Source organism: Paralichthys olivaceus, chromosome 13 (genome assembly GCF_024713975.1).
Source record: "Paralichthys olivaceus isolate ysfri-2021 chromosome 13, ASM2471397v2, whole genome shotgun sequence".
Lineage (NCBI taxonomy): Eukaryota > Metazoa > Chordata > Actinopteri > Pleuronectiformes > Paralichthyidae > Paralichthys > Paralichthys olivaceus.
Window position 1 is genome coordinate 17,499,760 of NC_091105.1, and position 18,248 is coordinate 17,518,007.

General features: G+C 41.7%; 2 protein-coding genes across 4 annotated transcripts; one reads left to right on the plus strand and one right to left on the minus strand.

Moving 5' to 3' along the window:
* Positions 1–188: 188 nt before the first annotated feature.
* Positions 189–10,689, plus strand: cnot10 (CCR4-NOT transcription complex, subunit 10). 3 transcript variants are annotated; one of them, XM_020091315.2, is made up of 19 exons: positions 189–495; positions 1,959–2,050; positions 2,601–2,762; positions 2,886–3,036; positions 3,734–3,870; positions 4,013–4,096; positions 4,175–4,258; positions 4,354–4,471; positions 4,676–4,825; positions 5,152–5,354; positions 5,726–5,847; positions 6,437–6,616; positions 7,425–7,505; positions 7,636–7,749; positions 7,929–8,059; positions 8,146–8,178; positions 8,401–8,528; positions 9,297–9,372; positions 10,310–10,689. In XM_020091315.2, the coding sequence occupies exons 1-19, from the start codon at positions 480–482 to the stop codon at positions 10,450–10,452; spliced, it is 2,205 nt and encodes a 734-aa protein (XP_019946874.1). In that variant the 5' UTR covers positions 189–479; the 3' UTR covers positions 10,453–10,689. The 3 variants fall into 3 exon arrangements, with proteins under 3 accessions (XP_019946874.1, XP_019946873.1, XP_019946875.1); XM_020091314.2 differs by having other exon boundaries at positions 291–495; positions 3,731–3,870; XM_020091316.2 differs by lacking the exon at positions 189–495 and adding an exon at positions 1,752–1,827 and having other exon boundaries at positions 3,731–3,870.
* tcaim (T cell activation inhibitor, mitochondrial) lies at positions 10,650–18,144 on the minus strand. The gene is made up of 10 exons (XM_020091317.2): positions 17,539–18,144; positions 16,354–16,486; positions 15,654–15,804; positions 15,316–15,571; positions 14,957–15,079; positions 14,222–14,319; positions 13,448–13,539; positions 13,134–13,366; positions 12,918–13,049; positions 10,650–12,816 (listed from the first exon to the last, which is right to left on the minus strand). Exons 1-10 carry the CDS (start codon positions 17,598–17,600, stop codon positions 12,591–12,593), a joined length of 1,506 nt encoding a protein of 501 aa, XP_019946876.2. The 5' UTR covers positions 17,601–18,144; the 3' UTR covers positions 10,650–12,590.
* Between the last annotated feature and the right edge of the window lie 104 nt (positions 18,145–18,248).

Genomic DNA, 18,248 nt, shown 5'->3' on the forward strand with positions numbered 1-18,248 from the left:
AGTCACCGTGAACAGGAGTGAGGTGAAAATTCTTTGTCACTTCTTAAGGATGTTTTTTTAATAATATTTCAAAAGTTAGGAGTGTTACAGTGAAAAAGTAGCCATATTTGCCTTAGATTTTCTTAAAATGTCTACAGTAAAATCTTCTGAAGCTTGACATATGTAAAGTGGAACAAGAGTGAGGTGAAAATTATTATGCAGTCTATGATATGGGCCAGAGGCTGTGATCATGGCAGCAGGCGGCCGATAAGGGGCGGTGTTTCCTTATAACGCGCTGGCTGCAACCTGTCACTACCCAGCGAAGAAGAATCTGTTTAGAGCGGACAAGACGGATTTCGGTCAGAATATATGACTGAAACACTGGGAATTAAGCATTCATCTGTATTTAAACGTCCCCACCACCGGCCAACGGACATTTGATATAGTATTATCCTAACTCGAATAAACATTTCAGAGCCGTCCTCGAAAACAACCCCAAAATGGCAGAAAATTCAGGTAAGTGTCAGTTTACGCTAGCTGCGTAGCTTGTAGTTAGCTTCATCTCCGTAAACAGATTCGCTGTTGTTCGTGTAGTTTGTCCAATGGATACGCGGTGAAGTACATTGATCAGAATCGGTCAAGAAGTTCCCAATGTGTCACAAGGTTATGTTGCGCTCTGTAGTCTCTGCGACCTCAGCTGCACACACACACACACACACAACGCCTTTCTCGCTTAGCGTTAGCTTAGCCGAGATGCATGCACTCGTTCAGGCAAGACTTCATACACAAACGTCACGTTGACGTGTCCTGTGTATCACCCGTATATGAACGACACAAAATACCCCGAGCCTCAGCATCACCAGCAGTAAGATGGTGTTATCCCACAGGCGCCCAATAACAGTGGGTATCGAACAGTCAGTGTTAGCCCACTGAACCTGTTCTCCCCCTCACATGTGTGCGATGATCAATACAACTGGTGTAAGTTGATCAAATGCAACAGAAGCCGTAGAGGACTATAATAGATTTTGTAAAGTTGATGTGTTATCTGACTGTCCGTATTTTGTCCGAGGTAATAAAATGCCACACTTAGGAATGAGGCTCACAGATTGTCAGTCAACTGTCACGTCATGTACGTCTAGTGGTCACTTTAAGGTTGGTCCAATCAGCCGATCACCAAAAATGTATAGCCTGCAGACATGGTAAACAGGTTCATATGTTGATATATTTCACAAACTGTGTTTACCAGTACCATGACAGTTTCTGAGTTTAAAAACAAAGCTTCGCAAAAGGAAAATCATCTTGTGAGCAGGAACAACACTTTGTCAGGGAGAGAGGTGGAACGGGAATAATTAGACTGGTTCAAGCTGACAGGAAGAAGACAGTAATTCAACACAACCATGTGACATCTGTGTTGAGCATGAAGGCACATCTGGAGGCACAGCCCGTGAAACCTTAAGAAGACTATGTTAGGTTCAACTCATGCAGGCTCATCAACACAGGACGGATGGAGGGTGGATAGCCTGGTCTGATTTTGTTCTCGCACACAGGCATCTTGATACCACCTGATTTTACAGCATTTTCCAAATTAAAGCATTGAGACATGCTTCCACAAAATAGGTTCTGTGACGGAGGGAAAACAACATCTCAGTATAGAGTATAGTAATATATTCTGTTTCTATCAATGGACAATTGCTGAGTTTTAATGTCTGTCCCAGTGTCATTGGTGACCATGTCCACCCCTTAATGCCAATTTGCCATCTTCTACAGGCTACTTCCAGCATGACAAGGCTCCTTGTCCCATAGCAGAAGTGGTGGTTTCTGAGCCAAGGAAGGAACTACCCACTATTAGTATGATGTTCCTAATTAAGTGGCCATTGAGTCACCACAGTCTGTTTATGCTGCTCGCCCCGTTTGCACTTTGAAACTAATCGAATGTTATGTAAAGTTGATGTTTTGTCCCTCTTTTTCACTTTGATCAGAACAAAATGAATCAAAACATGACAGCTCATCATCCCCTGGAATGACTGACCAAGAGAAAGAAAAGGCAGCCAGCGCATATGAGGCATTTTCGGTAAATCATCAGATTTCTTTACTAACATACAAAGCATTTGTGTTCTTTGCAGTAACTGCTTGGGCCAGAGTGTAAGCTGGAAATGCACCATTTTGATATTTTGAGGCAATAAGAACAGATCAAGCTTTATGGAGAGATCTTCTTGATCTAAACATTTATTTTTATGGTTCCAAATATGTAAAATATCCTAGTGTTTAATTACTCTTATTATATAAAGCATGCAATTTGCGTTCATGTAGATAGAAATCTCACTGTAAGAATCACTCTTCAACTTAACTTGTGGTTGTACAGTGTTGTTACAGAGGGGTGGTTCTTCTCTCACAAGTGATCACCAATGGTGTCAGTGTCGTTTTCTAATAATGGTTTTCTCAATCAAATTTGTGCAACAATTCCAAGTATTACAAGGCTATTTCATGACCATGCATGGGACTGAAGTATGGAGATTGTTTTGATTTATAAGCCATTTCAACATCGGTGAGAAATTCTCCTGTTGCAAATCACACATTGCAAGTTACACATTTGGTGAAACAGACCTCTGTTTTCCTCACAGGCAGGAAAGTATGAAGAGTCTCTCAAACACCTTGATGCCCTGCAGGAGCTCAACAAAGAGGACTACAAGATCGCCCTGAACAAAGCTGTTGTAGATTTTTATAAAAGTGGTCAGACGACCACAGGGACTCTGAAGCAGACCCTAGTCACAATGAAGAATCAGGTAACTGCTGAAATGTGGGTCATGTTTTTCTAATGCTTAGAGTTCAGATTCAAGCTCTAGACAAATGCAAGACTCCCTCATGATGTCTCGCATGTCATAAATCGTCCTGTCTTTATCTTTTAGGTTCACACATCAGCAGAAGATGTCGATGGGTTGGATGATGTTGAAAACAGTTTGCTGTACTATAATCAAGCCATCATCCACTACCATATGCGACAGTACTCTGAAGCCATCTCAATAGGAGAGAAGTTGTACCAGTTTCTGGAACCATTTGGTATGTTGTGGTATTTAACATGACTTTACTTAAGTTTACTCGTTCATATCCACACTCCAGTTCGCTACTTTCAAATTGTTTCTTACAAACTGCAATTGTGTGGTCTTAAAGGTCCAGTGTATAAGATTTAGGTGAAAGGAATGTTTGGCATAAATTGAATGTAAAATAATCCTAGTGATGTTTTCACTGGTCTGTAATCATCTAAATTGTATGAATTGTTCCTTACCATAGAATGGCTCTTTATAGCTTAAAACTTTATATTTATGTGTAGGGGGGGTCCTCTCTGTGGAGGCCACCATGTTTTTTTACTGTCATACAAACTGGACAAACTAAAACCTTTTTGAGTTTTTATGACAACTTAAGTTCACCACTGGTTCTCTTTCATGTTTGGAAGGGGAGGGTGAGATGAGGAGCATTCAGCTGCAACATGAAACTTCACCTCTAGAAACCACTAAATTCTACACACTGAACCTTTAAGTTTTGGCCAAATCAGCTAGTGTGTGCGTTCAAAAGATTATAAATCAGTTAAATCTGTCTGTGGGCTCCATGTTTTTTTAAAATCAGTCAAGAGTTGACAATCCTTTAGTGTGCAGCAGTCTTAATTCTGTTCTTTGGTACAGTTAGTCTTGATGTCTGATAAGGTCCATGTTTCACACGTGAGTTTGGCATGCAGTCATTGTGTTATTTGCCCTAGAAGAGAAGTTTGCTCAGGCGGTCTGTTTCCTGCTGGTGGATCTGTACCTGCTCACCTTCCAGCCAGAGAAGGCCCTCCACCTTTTGGCTGTATTGGATAAACTCTCTGTGCAAGGCAGCAACAAGAACGGCAAAGGAGAGGTACCCCATTGCACTACTGCATCATTAAACAACTAAACTACAATCTTACACAATCTGTGTTTTAAAAGCGGTTCCCTTTTAAGAGCGAAGTTAAATCAAGCACATGTAAAAGCTGTTGAGTGAGAACTGTGCTTGATTGCAGAATAACAGTTCAAACAAAGAAGGAGCCAACCAGAAAGCAGAGTTTGCAGCCATGATTGAGGCAGCCAAATCAAAGATGCACCAGGTAAGAGCTGTTAATATCCACCGTCTCTCTGTTTGTCTCCTGTGTGTTGACGGTGGCTGACAGTTATTTCTTTTATAGTACAAGGTGAGAGCCTACATTCAGATGAAATCCTCCAAGGCCTGTAAAAGGGAGATCAAATCAGTGATGAACACAGCAGGGAATGTGAGTCATCACAATGTTCACACAACCGTTTATTAATGAATAAGGTGCCTCTCCTGGTTCTCTGTCTGACCTCTGTTTCCTGTCCCTTCCCTCAGTCTGCACCCTCTCTCTTCCTCAAGAGTAATTTTGAGTACCTCAGAGGAAACTACCGGAAAGCAGTGAAGCTATTGAACAGCTCCAACATTGCGGAGCATCCTGGTCCCATTAAGACAGGTGACAACCTCTGTACCTCTCAGGATTGATGGCGTCTTTTGATATGTGTGCTCTCATAATGCTTTACCGTTAGTTTTGGTTTGACATGTTTTTGGCTGCCAATTCCAAACAGCATTTCACTGGAGATGTAAATATTGTATTATTGATATATCTTGAGTGTGCTGGTTGATGGATTGTGCTTGTGCTTTGATTTGTCTCATTCAGGTGAATGTGTTCGATGTATGTTCTGGAACAATCTGGGCTGCATTCACTTTGCCATGGGGAAACATAACCTAGGCATTTTCTACTTCAAGAAGGCGCTTCAAGAGAACGACCACACCTGTGCACAGCTGGGAGACGGCAACAACGGCCAATGTGAGTCACAGCAAACATTGCTGCCTCAATGAGTCTGTTTCAAATTATACTAATTCATGTTATCAAGGACAGTAGCTTTATTCATGTTGGATTAACAGTTACAATGGATTCACATCAAAGAATCCAAAGAAACATCTTGAAGCACCACTGCAACCTAATCTTCATAATTTCTACTATCATCGTGTTGCTTTGATCACTGTAATTTAATCATCATTATTATTGTGTAAAGTGTTCTTCTCTTTTGAACGATGCCAAGTGAAAATGTATTAACACGCTCGTACTAAGTAGTAACATGTCCCTTTTTTGTGTTGTTATTTTTTCTCCAGCTAAGAAGTTCACAGGTATCCCCATGTGTGCTCTACTAGCCAACAAGCGCTATGAGCTGCTCTATAACTGTGGTATTCAGTTGCTGCACATCGGAAGGCCTCTGGCAGCATTTGAGTGTCTGATGGAGGCGGTGCAGGTTTACCACTCCAACCCTCGGTTGTGGTTACGGCTCGCAGAGTGCTGCATCGCTGCAAACAAAGGGGTATGGCTTAACTGATGTTGATCCTGCAGTTGAGCTGAGTTTGTTAGTTGAATATTTCTGTTGCATGTGGCTTTTCTTTAACCTTATTTTAAATATTATTTATTTATTTATTTTGCATATTTGTTGAATCTTTGTTGAAGATGACCTTACACTTAGGTAAAGAGTTAAAAATGTATGTTCTGGGTCAGTGAGCACTTACAGTAAAGTGGAATATTTTCTAAAAATGATTTAATTTAGACAATTTACTTAAGTAATTATTCATATAACACCATGTGCCGCCTAGTTTTCTTTAGAGATTGTATTTTCGAGTTGTAAGTGGTTTAAAGGTGAACACATATTTACATAGTTTTTTCGTGTCTTTGTGTTTTCAGGGCTCGGAGCAGGAGAGCAAAGGTTTACCTTGTAAAAAGGGTATAGTTCAGTCTATTGTTGGACAGGGCTACCATCGCAAGATTGTCCTGGCATCCCAGTCTACTCAAAATACCATCTACAGGTCAGTGTCTACTCTGACAAGCTCATATTCCAGCCCTGAACCCCACAAATCAAATGGCACTAAAGGGTATTCATCAGTTTACTGAATGTAGTAACATGAACCGTCTTCAGAGGGTCTGTAATCTAATTAACTAATAACATGCTTTCTAGTTATTGTAATGCCAGGATTACTACCATTAACAGAACTGATTGGTATGGTCGGGTGAGAACATGGAATGTATCGTATCATCATATGTATCCTGGTATCATTACGAATAACAGGCGATGCTTACTTGTTACCTTGTTGTTATTTGTCCACATCAGACGGATGGTTACAGATTTTTCAAGTTAAGTTTGGTACCCAGCCCCAGTAGTTAGGCAGCTAAAATTGATTTCTTACTATGATCCTGCCAGTTTCTACAAAATTAGAAAACAATGTTCCATATTGTATGACCACATCCCCTTTATAATATGTTGAGAGTTAACATATCATCAAGTCTATATTGAAGCCACATCATGTTATCACCCAATATTCAAACCACAATATATTTCATTGTCCAAACGTGTTATATCTTGTACATGTCTCCTGCTCTGTGTGTGTTTTTCTACAGTGAGGGCCAGTCAGCAGCGATCCCCGTTGCAAGTATGGAGTTTGCAGCCATCTGCTTGAGGAACGCTCTGCTGCTGCTGCCTGAACATCAACAGCAGGACACCAAGACAGAGAACGGCTCCAAGAGCTTTAGTCAATCAGGAAGCACAGAGAGCGGCAGCGAGAACAGTGATGCCTGCAGGTCAGACCCACATGAATAACTTAAACCTAAATAGTAGCAATGAGAGTCTCAGAGCACAAAGATCGCTGTGACCTCACATCACCATTGTTGTCTCCTGAATGTGTGATTTTAAGAACATCTCTAAAGAATCCTTTCAAATTTTACACAAATGTTCAGTTAGACTCACAGATTAACTGATTTTGTTGGTCAAAGGTCAGAGTCACCTCACAAAACCATTTTTTGCCTTGTGAGTGCAATATCTCAAGTCTAAGTGACAACTGGTCAAAGTTTGAAGAAATTCCTTGAAAGGCCGACCTGAGACATCATGTTTAAAAGCATGAAACATGTTTTGTAAGGTCACTCTGATCTTGAGCTGGACCTGAGAGCATACAAAGATTATCTGATAAGATTTCACTGGTCAGGTTACAGTCACAATGACTTCATATTGGTGTGAGTACAATAGAGCACCTGGAGGGACTGAAACTGCACTGGTCGGTGGAGGTTTACAACCTTAGTGTTTGTCTCAGCTAATGAAAGCACAACATTATGATGACTTTTACAAATGCATCAGTCTGCTCCAATTCTCACATTGAAACAGCAAACACACATTACCAGTGTTAATCACATAGTAATAGTGGAACTGTTTCACCTAATAATCAATTCTACCTTCTGAATCAACAGGGAGAGTTCAGTCCCTTTTCCCTTTTTTGTACAAGATCAGCTCCATGTTGCCTGTCTCATTCACAGATACTTCTGTCAGTTTGTGACTGTACTGTAGCCCACTTGAGTTGGACATGTGTTCTAATAATGTTGTTGGTATGTTTTGTAGTGGGAAAGGTCAGGAGGCTGATAAGTTCTTATCTGCAGCTCCATCATCTCCTCTCAGAAAACAGGAAGTGGAAAATCTCAGGTAATGAGGCTTCTCAACTCTTCTCATTTTGTCTTCTCACCTAAGTTCAGCTAACACCGTTCATTATCCAGTAATACAAAATAACCTGTAGGGGGCTGCAGAGGAAACTAATAAACTGTTCAATATGCAGGTGCTCCATCCTGGCATGCAGTGCGTATGTGGCATTGGCACTTGGAGACAACCTGATGGCTCTAAATCATGCAGAGAAACTGCTGCATCAAACCAAGGTGTCTGGATCGCTCAAGTAAGTTCTAGCCCTGTTTCTCAAATCTACCATTTGGTTTACCTGCTGTCTCTCTAAGGCCGCCACTAGTGACCACGCTGATGCTTTGAGATTTGATCCAGAATCATTTAAAGGGCTGATCAGCAGTGTCTTCCTCTACTCCGAACACCAACATGTTCTTTGTTATTATGTGCGTCCAGGTTCCTGGGTCACCTCTATGCTGCTGAAGCCCTCATCTCATTGGACAGGATCTCTGACGCCATTGCTCATCTCAACCCAGAGAACGTCAGTGACGTGTCAATGGGAGTTCTGAGCAGTGAACAAGACCAAGGTCTGAGGGTTTTACTCACTACTCAAAAAAAGACAACATGTAGACTTGTCATTATTATTTAACATGTGCTTTGTGTTTGTCAACAGGGTCTGACAAAGGAGATGAGCCTGTCGAGTCCTGTGAGTCTGCTTTGTTTAAACTATTAATGTTTGTTTCATACTTGAAACAAACAGAACTCTCACCTATAGTAGGTTTAAATAGGAATAATAGACATTAAAAGTACATAAGACAAACAGGAATAACTCTAATGTACACTTGCTTCCTAAATTATATCATAGAAGCAAATCAAGACTAAAGATTAAGCAGAAATATCACATCGTATGTGTCCTATGTGTGTACAGCAGGGAAGCAGACTCCACTGTGTTACCCAAGCAGTGTGACAGCAGCTCGGGCCATGATGCTCTTCAACCTGGGCAGCGCCTACTGCTTGAGGAGCGAGTACGACAAGGCCCGCAAGTGCCTGCATCAGGTAACCGAGGCAACAGCGACATAACTTTATGCAGGTTCTGGAAATGTGACAAATCATTAAATTTTCCATCGAACCTTCTAACTACCTGTCTGTATGAAAGGTGCTTTTTAAATAAAATTAAGTGTCATGTACATTACTTTATAGTAACTGTGGGTAAGTTGAAGATGTAGAATGACAGACATAGGACACAGTTATCATAGTTATCATAATTATTGCTCTTTAGCTGAGTCATGTAGCAGCTCATCAACACAGTCAGTGGCAGTGTCTGCAACACACCGCTCATGGTCGTAGTTGAGCTACTGAAGCTCCTCTTGTTGGAGTCACAATCCAGTCAAATCTTAACAATGTGACAGGATGCTCACATTTTGATTTAATCAAAGCAGTTGGCTGACCCAGATTATTTTCCAGCACTTCTCTTTTTGATTTTGGGCCAACTAAAAGATTTCAGTTTTGTCCTCATTTGGCCTTAGGAAAATATTTGCACATCCATGCTCATCCAAGTGTCATCATCATTTGGCTCAGCAACAATGTACAGTTGTGTATAATCTGCGTAACTATGGAAACAAATATTGTGCACTCTGATGATGTCACCCTGTAGCAGCTTAACAAGCTTTGAAGCAGAAGATTCTTTGACTACTTTCCAGCAGTGTGTGCAATTCAAAGTTGTTGTTTTATACCTTGGAAAACATATTGTTCTTGTTCAAATTATTTCACAGTCAAGTCTTATTTTAGAGCTCATCCAGGTGTGATTTGTGTTGTCGTCATTAGGCAGCATCTATGGTGAACACCAAGGAGATTCCACCGGAAGCAATCCTGCTGGGAGTCTACTTAGAGCTACAGAACGGTGAGAACTCCATGAGACACTCACTGTCTGTACAGCCCCCCTTGAAGTTGTTAAGATTCTGCTCATGTCAGTTTTGCTTAGTGGTGTGGGAGCACAATATATATTTAAACTATTTGTCACACTTTGATATTTCAGATCATCAAACTGATTTTAATGTTTCAGAGAGATAACCCATGTAAACACACAGTTCCATTAACTAAACAAATGAACAAATTGCTGCATCATTGATGGAACAATTAATTCTGCCCTCTCTCAGCAGTTCATGACCTAAATCCTCACATGCAGTTGGGTTATTTAGAAGGACAATGATCCAGCAACAATCCCAAGCGCATAAGCAAGTCCACTTCTGAGTGACTCACAGGAAATAAAACCAAGGTTTTGCAGTGGCCTTGTCAAAGTTCTGACTTGACTGGGATGTTGTGGCAAGACCTTTAATGGGCAGTTCATGCTCGTAAATAAGGGACTTGTTATTACTTTTTGTTTGATGAACTTAGTAAGAACATTCCTCCATGTTGTTGCTTAATCAAATCCATTTTAAAAGTTAATTGCCTCAAGGCCCATACCCACCCATTTACCAATTTCCCCATAGATGTTGAGTTTTAGTTCAAGAGTTGGAATTTATTATCAGCTTCTAAGTTTTCACCTACCTACTACTCTGAACATGTCAGTTATTGAGGGATGGATGTTTAATAAAAGGAACTGAACATTGAAGAGAGTTGTAGTATTAAATCTACATTTTGGTCATTTGGTAAGCACAGGTTGGGACAGAGCTTTCAGCTATTACTGGCCTATTGACTCTCTAAACAGTCCCAGCAGATTCTTCTTTGTCTTTAGCCTCTGTGTGTGATGTGCTGGTTTTAAGTTTTTCCCCTCTGTATGCAAGTGAAGGGTTATTATCAGGAGGTTACATCCTGCTCTGTCTGTGTTGTCTCCTCAGGAAACACCCAGCTGGCTCTGCAGATCATCAAACGGAACCAGCTGCTGCCCACAGCAGTCCAGAGGGTCTCGCCAGACTCCCGCAAGAAACAGGTCCAGCCCTTCCAACTGCCCTCGTCCTTTACACAAGTACAGCGCAAATGAGCCTCCTCAGCTTCCTCTGACCCCCCGAACTGCATACACACACTAACACAACACACAACCCTATTTATGAAGCTGCTTCCCCTCAGCATCAGGAGCCGAAAGAAATGGAGATTTGGCTCTGTTTGATGAGTGAAGAGTTCTGCTCCATGAACTGAGACCAGCTCACATTTTATTTCCATTTGACAAAGGAACCAGTGTGTTGTCTGAGCAATTAAAATAAATTTTATTTACTGTTAAGTTGTGTGACTCTTGAATATCTCTCATTTTGCTGTGTAGGCCACAGTCATCACCCGTTGAACGCTGGATTGATCCTCTATAAATCCGTAGGCCAACTAGGTTTATAAATATATAAAGGATTTTGGTTTACTTTTTCTGAGGTGGATTATGACATTTCTCTGATTTCAGTATACAAAACACTAGTTTACATCGCAACTCTATACATTACTCAACAAATACAGGTGGCATAGTTGGACTGTAAATCATGCAAACCATAATACCAGCATTAAGATGAGCCAAATACAGTCTGGCCACTAAAGCAATACATTTGAATGTATTACAATATACTGTGTGAGATGTTATTGCATATAAAAGGTTGCACTGGAGTCATAATGTAAAATTTTGCATAACATTTAAAAAACGTATTACATTAAATCACATTATAGACTGTTTTTTTTACTTTGCATTTTTACTACATCCTCCACTGAGAGTCGACAGAATCAGGGAGCGAATGTGATGAACTATTAATTCAGTTGGTCCTCTCCCATTGATGGGAGTCAAAATTAACATTATAGTCTGAAGTTGCCATTTTATTTTATTATAAGTTCAAAACTATGGCTGTGTCCAAAATCGCTCCCCATTTACTATACGGTGCACACCAGCCCTCATTTTATTTGAGTGTGCACAAGGACTCCACCAGACTTGCCCTCAAACTACATGATTGAATGAATGAAGTCCACGCCATGGACACGATGCAATATGCTACATTTTTTAGATGTGAGAATTATAACCAGTAGTGATGCTTTAAGATGAAGAAGGTAAAAGGTTTAAAGTCTCACTCACTATGTAGGGTCAGCAGAGGCAGCAGTGAAAGATGGAGATTTCAGACACAGCCAGGGATCAGATTTCTCCACCTCCCTGTGTGTTTCAATGTATTGTTTAAACAGACCCAGCCACAAAATAAGCATGGATCCATAACTGAAGGACTCAGACTCTACACCAGCATCTGAAATGTCTCATGTTTACAAAATCCCCAGTCCGGCTCGTACATAGCAACTTAATGTTTCAGGTGCTGGATCATAAGGTTGCGTGACACAATAGAGTCTTTGTTAATGCCCGGTGAAATGTCTTCCCACAGTCACATACATTCCAGTTACTGTTGTGATCTCTAGAAGGAGCTATGGTTTGAAATAACAAACTTCTCAACTATTATCTTCCACATTCTGTCACTTTTTCTGTGAACAAGTACAGAGGCCTTTAGATGTGGTCGGACTTATTTCAAGCAAACCGAACTTATATCAGTCGATCATCGGTGGTGTGGTAACTATTTCTGTTTACATTTAGCTCACAGGGAGTGTGTTTAACAGAACCATTATTTTATTCCTTCCCAGTGCAATTCACACAGCGACAATAAATATTGACTTTCTCAAACCAAGCCTATGACAAAGTTCTAACTCTGAAAACCTCAATCCTATTGCACATGTAACACTGGTTCCCAACCGTTTGGGTTCTGGCCATTACAAGTCAAATATTGCCAACACAGATTGTCTAGTTAGGAGATAAGCAAACAATGGGGAAAAGTACAAAAACCCAAGTTTATGCAGCAGTATTAATTAATGTGAATACTAATATTGGGAAGCTTTGACATCTGCAGACCATCCAATCCTCCTGTTGGGCTTTTCCAGCAGGAGGATAAAGTGCTTTTTATTGGACAAGCCCACAGTGGTCAGCTTGAATGAACCACTTGAGGTTTCCCTTGAGAACCATCAGATATGACTATGATCATATGATCTGTTGACCTGACATCTCCCAAACAGTCCTGTTACAGATGTGTATTTGCTGCCTAAACACCAAACTGAAAAACATGTCTTTCTAACTCTTGACTGAGTGAAATCCTGCAGCTGGAGACTGCTCTCTCCAGCTCAGCTCTTCCAGTCCCAGGGAAGACACAGGTCCCCGTCCTGCATGACAGAGTAGAAGTGAGAGACACGGATGTGTAGGCCCTGCATGAGGGGGGAGCGCTGCTCCAGCAGCCTTTTACAGCACAGGATCATTTGACTGGAACTGACACTGGGCTCCTTGGATAGACTCCTCAGAGACAGACTCTGGAGACACTGCTTCACCACAGCATCCTCCTCTGCCTGCAGCCTGGACATACACGAAAGCAGGGTTTAGGGTGCAGGTTCCCAAGACCTGGGTCAGGACCTCTCACAGTCGCCTACTGATCAGATTAGGGACATTTGACTCACTGTTTTTTGCATTGGGTGCGCTGTCTGGCCTCGTGGGCGTGGCTCTGGAGGAAGACCTGCAGCTTGGGAGGGTCACAGTTGGTTGGGATGATGAAGTGCCCCATCTCATGCAGACTAAGGTTAGAGCGATCACTGTAATTGACACAAACAACAAGTTATTTAGAACATTCACAGCAGTGAGTCATGACTTTGAGGCATGTTAATGTGACTTCTTACTTCCTCAATAACATGGTGAGCCCCTGCAGGCTTCTGGGGTGCAGTCGAAGGTGTCGGGACATCAGGCTCTTATGGAAGGTGCTGAGGGTGCTGTAATGCTCAGTGATAGGCTGAACTGGTCCCAGTCTCTCCATGTAGACCACCTGAGCACCACCCAGCAGGAGGCTGATCCTCTCCTTCAGCCAGTCGGTCTGCTGCTGCAGGCTACGATAGCTGTGCAGCTGCTGAAACAGCTGGAGAGACAAGCAGGGGTCAGAAGACAGAGAGCAACACACAGGTAACATGTGAGAGCAGACGCTCTGTAGCTGCATTACTTTGGTCCACTGATGATGAACGTCCATGGTTCCCAGCATGACGTGTCCAGAGGCATTCATCCCTGACTGGTCAGCAAACATAACCGTGTGTCCTGGAGAGACAGTGCAGGAGCAGATTAAAGAGGAAGTTCACCAGAACCAGAATGAAAAGGAGATGTGATGTCACACATGGCTAATAAATGAAAGCAGTTTCTTTCAAATGTTTTGAGGTAAAAAATAAATACATTCGTCGATATGTACATGTTTTACAGTAACTTGTAACCTCTGAAGAAAAGAGGTGCAAACTGTGGCTAAGAGATTCCAATGTTACTTATACTCTGTGTCATGTATATTTTGGAGTTGCCATGGTAACTCATATCACACTGCGATATTTCTAGGTTCCTATAATCTCTTTATGTAATTTCAACAGCCATACCACCCAAGTGGTTTGCCTGGCCATATTTGCACTCAGCCGACTATAGGGCCCTTTGTGCTGATCAGGTAAATACTGTAAAACTTATTTGCACGTGAGCTAAAAAAAAAAGTGATAGTCCACACACATCTATTTTAAATGAAACACTTGAAGACACAGGTAAAGGATGGAAATGAAGAACATAGGGAGACAATTAATACAAATAAGAAGCATCCCAGAGGATCACAATGACTCAAGAAATGCATGCTTGAATGTGTGAGCTATTTGGCCTTCAAATAAAGTGAAATCCCAAGCTATGGTTAGACAGACAGACAGACCCAGAAGAGAGACGTGGATTACTGTCCTCGACTGTGACACTGTACCTTGCAGGTGGATCAGGGCCTCTGGGCTCTGCTGTGACAGACGGCTCAGACTCTGAAGCTGAGAGCATCTGTGGGCCACTCCCCAGCTGCGCTGCCACCTGTACCAAACATCATTATAGCAACATGCTGAATGTCGTCATCGTCACGATAATGTAAACAGCTTCTAACTAGTTCATGTACAGCCTTAAATTTAAGCAACAGTTCCAGTGATGATGAGTGTACACAACTGTAACTATTCTGTAATTTAAACCAACACTATTAGATTTTCTCTCTGTTGAAAACTAAAGGGCCAGGATACTGGATCTAGTAAGCGGCTGCTGATTATTATGAACATATGGCTTATCAGATTGCTCCTACAGCACTGACTCAAACCATTTTCCATATGTCCGGAAAATCGAGTCCCGACTTTCTCTGGAATTTGCCTTTCACACATTAACAACACAGCAGAAGATTCAATGCTCAGATGTGTTCACAACAACACAGAAATCTCCAGAGCTTGTTGCGTGTTAGAAATGTCATTAAAACTCACTCGATCTCCTGCTGTGTTCTCACATTGGCTCCTCTGTACTTGCTGCAGACATTTTACAAGAGGTCTGGACTAAGAAACTCTGCAGAAAGTCTGGAGGCTCTCACTCGGACATTTCCATTCAACCACACAGCCCTTCCAGGGAGAGTTCAGAGGGTCTCTGGAGCTCAGTGCATGAAGGCAGCTTTAGTGTTGAAACAGTGCAGTACCTGAAACCAGCCAGATCAAACTTGTGACACAGCTCCCTCTTCAGTCTGTTCAGCTCCTCTCTCCGAGGAAGACTAGCATTGAGCTTCTTTGTTGCTTCAGGCTCATTTTTTCTCAGCCACAAGCTGAAAAAGAAAAGGAAACATGAGGCTACTCTGACATGACGGACATTAACATGTGAATCACAGAAACATTTTTCATTTAATGACTTAATTAGAATTAACCCTGCATGTTGGATGCTAACTAACCAGTAAAGTTTACAGTCCACATCTATGCCCATACAATGAGATATATATGCATATGTACATTATATTATATAAACTGTATATGAAGAAGTTCAGTGAGGTTCAGTCTTGCTAACCTGAGTGTAGGCTCAATTTTCCTGGCCTGCTGCAGCTCCTGCTCAGGGTCCCTGAAACCAGTGAAGGTGTAGTAGCTCTTATCCCATTTGATGGGTCTATAGAAAGGCACTCCTGCCTCACGAGGATTTTGAGATGTCTCTGCACTTGCTTTCAGTCCTTTCATGTGCTCCACAGACAGGCTGCAGGACTTTAACACATTGATCACTGTGCTCAAGACATCATGTGTGTGTAGGGTGAAGCTCACTGACCGGAACCCTGAGAACCCGGAGGAAGATTTTTGATTTCTAAATACAGAACTCAAGAAATATATAATGAGCAATATTAATGGAAGTGTTACCTGGGACGAGGAGGTCTGGCTGCATATCACTGTTGTCTTTCGTGTCCCTGACATAAAAGGTGAGCTTCATTGGCTGAACTGAGCGTGAGCCAGTCTTCTGCAAGTTTTCCAGATAGCCATTAAGTCTCTTTAATGAGTTCTCATTCACTTCCTATAACACAAAACATTAAATGTTAGTTTGGTTGTCAGCAGGTTTGCCTAAAAACGAATGAACTCCCTCAAAATTTGGTAAAGAATGAAACATGGGCCAAGAACGCAAACGCACACACACAAACATTTACACACACTTATACTTCTATATTAGTAAGGACACTCATTGGCATTATGCACTTCCCAGACCGTTAATCTTAAACATCACAACTAAATACCTAACCCAAACCCTTACCCACATCCCATTCTAATCCAAACCCTAAAAACAAGTCCTAACCCTCAAACAGCTCATTGGAAGTGGGTCAGAAGGTGAGGACCAGCCAACATGTCTCACTTTCCTGAAATATTTGTAGTGGTTAAATATAAAGAATAAAACTAGTTTACAAAAAGATATCTGTACACACATACATAAAACCTTGGATTCCTCTATGTGCATCTACTGATAGATTAACAGTAAAAGTTGAATCACATCTGATTTTCTGCTTTACAACATTGTATTTATTTGCATTTATGAATTGACAAACAATCCACAATACCGTGACAAACCTACCCGTTCTCTGGGATGTTGACCAAAGAAGTCTGGATGGACAGCAAAGTAAAATGGTCTGAGTGCGTTGACAGTATCTGCCCCTGACAGAGCTCTCTGCTGGACCAAACGTGTGGCCACATGTTTCCTCTCCAGCCTGCAGGGGGGGAAAATTGTGGTTTAACCCAATTTTTTTTCTTCCAAACTATTTTCTGCCTTGTTCCTCTGTGGGTACATACTGGCTGTGGGAACCAGATATATTTCTCTCTGTCACATCTGCTTTCTCATGCTGCCAAATCTCAATGTCAACATATCTGACAATGATTGTCCTGCCCACATTACTTAATCCAAGTAATCCCATCCTTTACATTTTGTCAAAAGGTAAAGGATGCACTATTGTGGAACCAAACTTATTTCCACATTTTCATTGTAAATATATCATTATTATTGGAGTTGAAGGTGAATACATGAGTCTGACCGAATACTTTGTTCACCAAGTCCCAGGAGCTGCTGGTTGATTTCCTTGTGACTGTTTTTTTATTTAAATTTTGGTGCCACTTGATTGAATACAAGGGGACTGTTGGGCCTTGGCGGAGATATGCATTTTAGTTTGGTTATGTCCCACACTGTGCCACAGGTTGGATTGATTGATTGATTGATAAAATCATACACACAATCACACACTCTATGAGCATTTAAATGCGTCTGCACACTTGATGTTAGTGTCGTGTTTTTTAGGCTTTACATGTTGTTTACTCGTTGACTCTCATGGGTAGACATTCTTTATTGTTATTTTCTGCATGACAACTTTGTATTGTCAAATTTCGGTAAACTTTAACAATATTTATGCAGAAGATTCAAAATAAACCCACTGGGTTTACTACCTCCCCCTGCAAAGTATGTTATTACTTGACTTTTCATCTGTATTGCTTAATCTGTACTCAATAAATCTAATCTGAATTTTGATCCCCACATAGAAAACTTGTTTTGCTCCAGATTAGGCCCACACTGCCACACAGTGATCTGACCCACATACTGCATGGAGTGATGGCACTTATACAGTTGACAAGATCATTGTTTTGGGATATATGCTACTTTACAAGTGGGCAGATTTTTCAGACACTGATCTTCAGTGTGGAGCTGAAGTTGACTCAGCTGCAGATGTAACAATCCACTCTATGATCACACAACATCTCAGAGCAGTGTTACCTGAGGCTGCACCGCAGGAGCGAGCTCACAGACATCGCTGGTGCTGCTGAGTATGAAATCATGACCTGTCCCAGTCCATGAGCAGAGCTGCTGTCAGAGGAAGATCCATGTCACCCTGCGTCTGTATCATTCCTTCAAGCCGACGTCAGGCAGCCAGGAGGAAATGACTGACTCTGCAGCCATGGTCTTCAAACATGTCCCCACACTCTACATCGTTCCAATCCCACCACCCTGTGTTAGCTGCCGCGTTAGCTAGCTAAACGTGCAGGGTGTCACAGTTGAGGCCACACAGTTTGACAGACTCACCACAGCAGCTGCACTGAGCTCACACAGACAACAAGCAGCAGCTCGGAGCGTCAGTGCTGTCAGGATCAGATCAGTGCTTCAGCCTCGACTGACTTCTACTCAATGACAACAAAGCTCCAGTTAGCATTTTCAGCTAGCATCATCTCTGCTATCTGCTCTGTCTACAGCTGATCACACCACAGCTCCACTAATTATCGAGAGGAGTTGTGAAGTTAACGAAGTTACTGTGTTTCTATAATGAGTGCTTACGGACGATGACCTTTTTTTCTTCTTCTGTTGCTTCTCCCGACGGGCCATCCCATTCTTTTCCTCTTATTCCTTTATTTACCGACCCCTGCTGGACTGGAGTGAGAAAGATGAAGCTCTAAATGAAAATCCGGATTTAGAAATGTTTTATGTGGTTT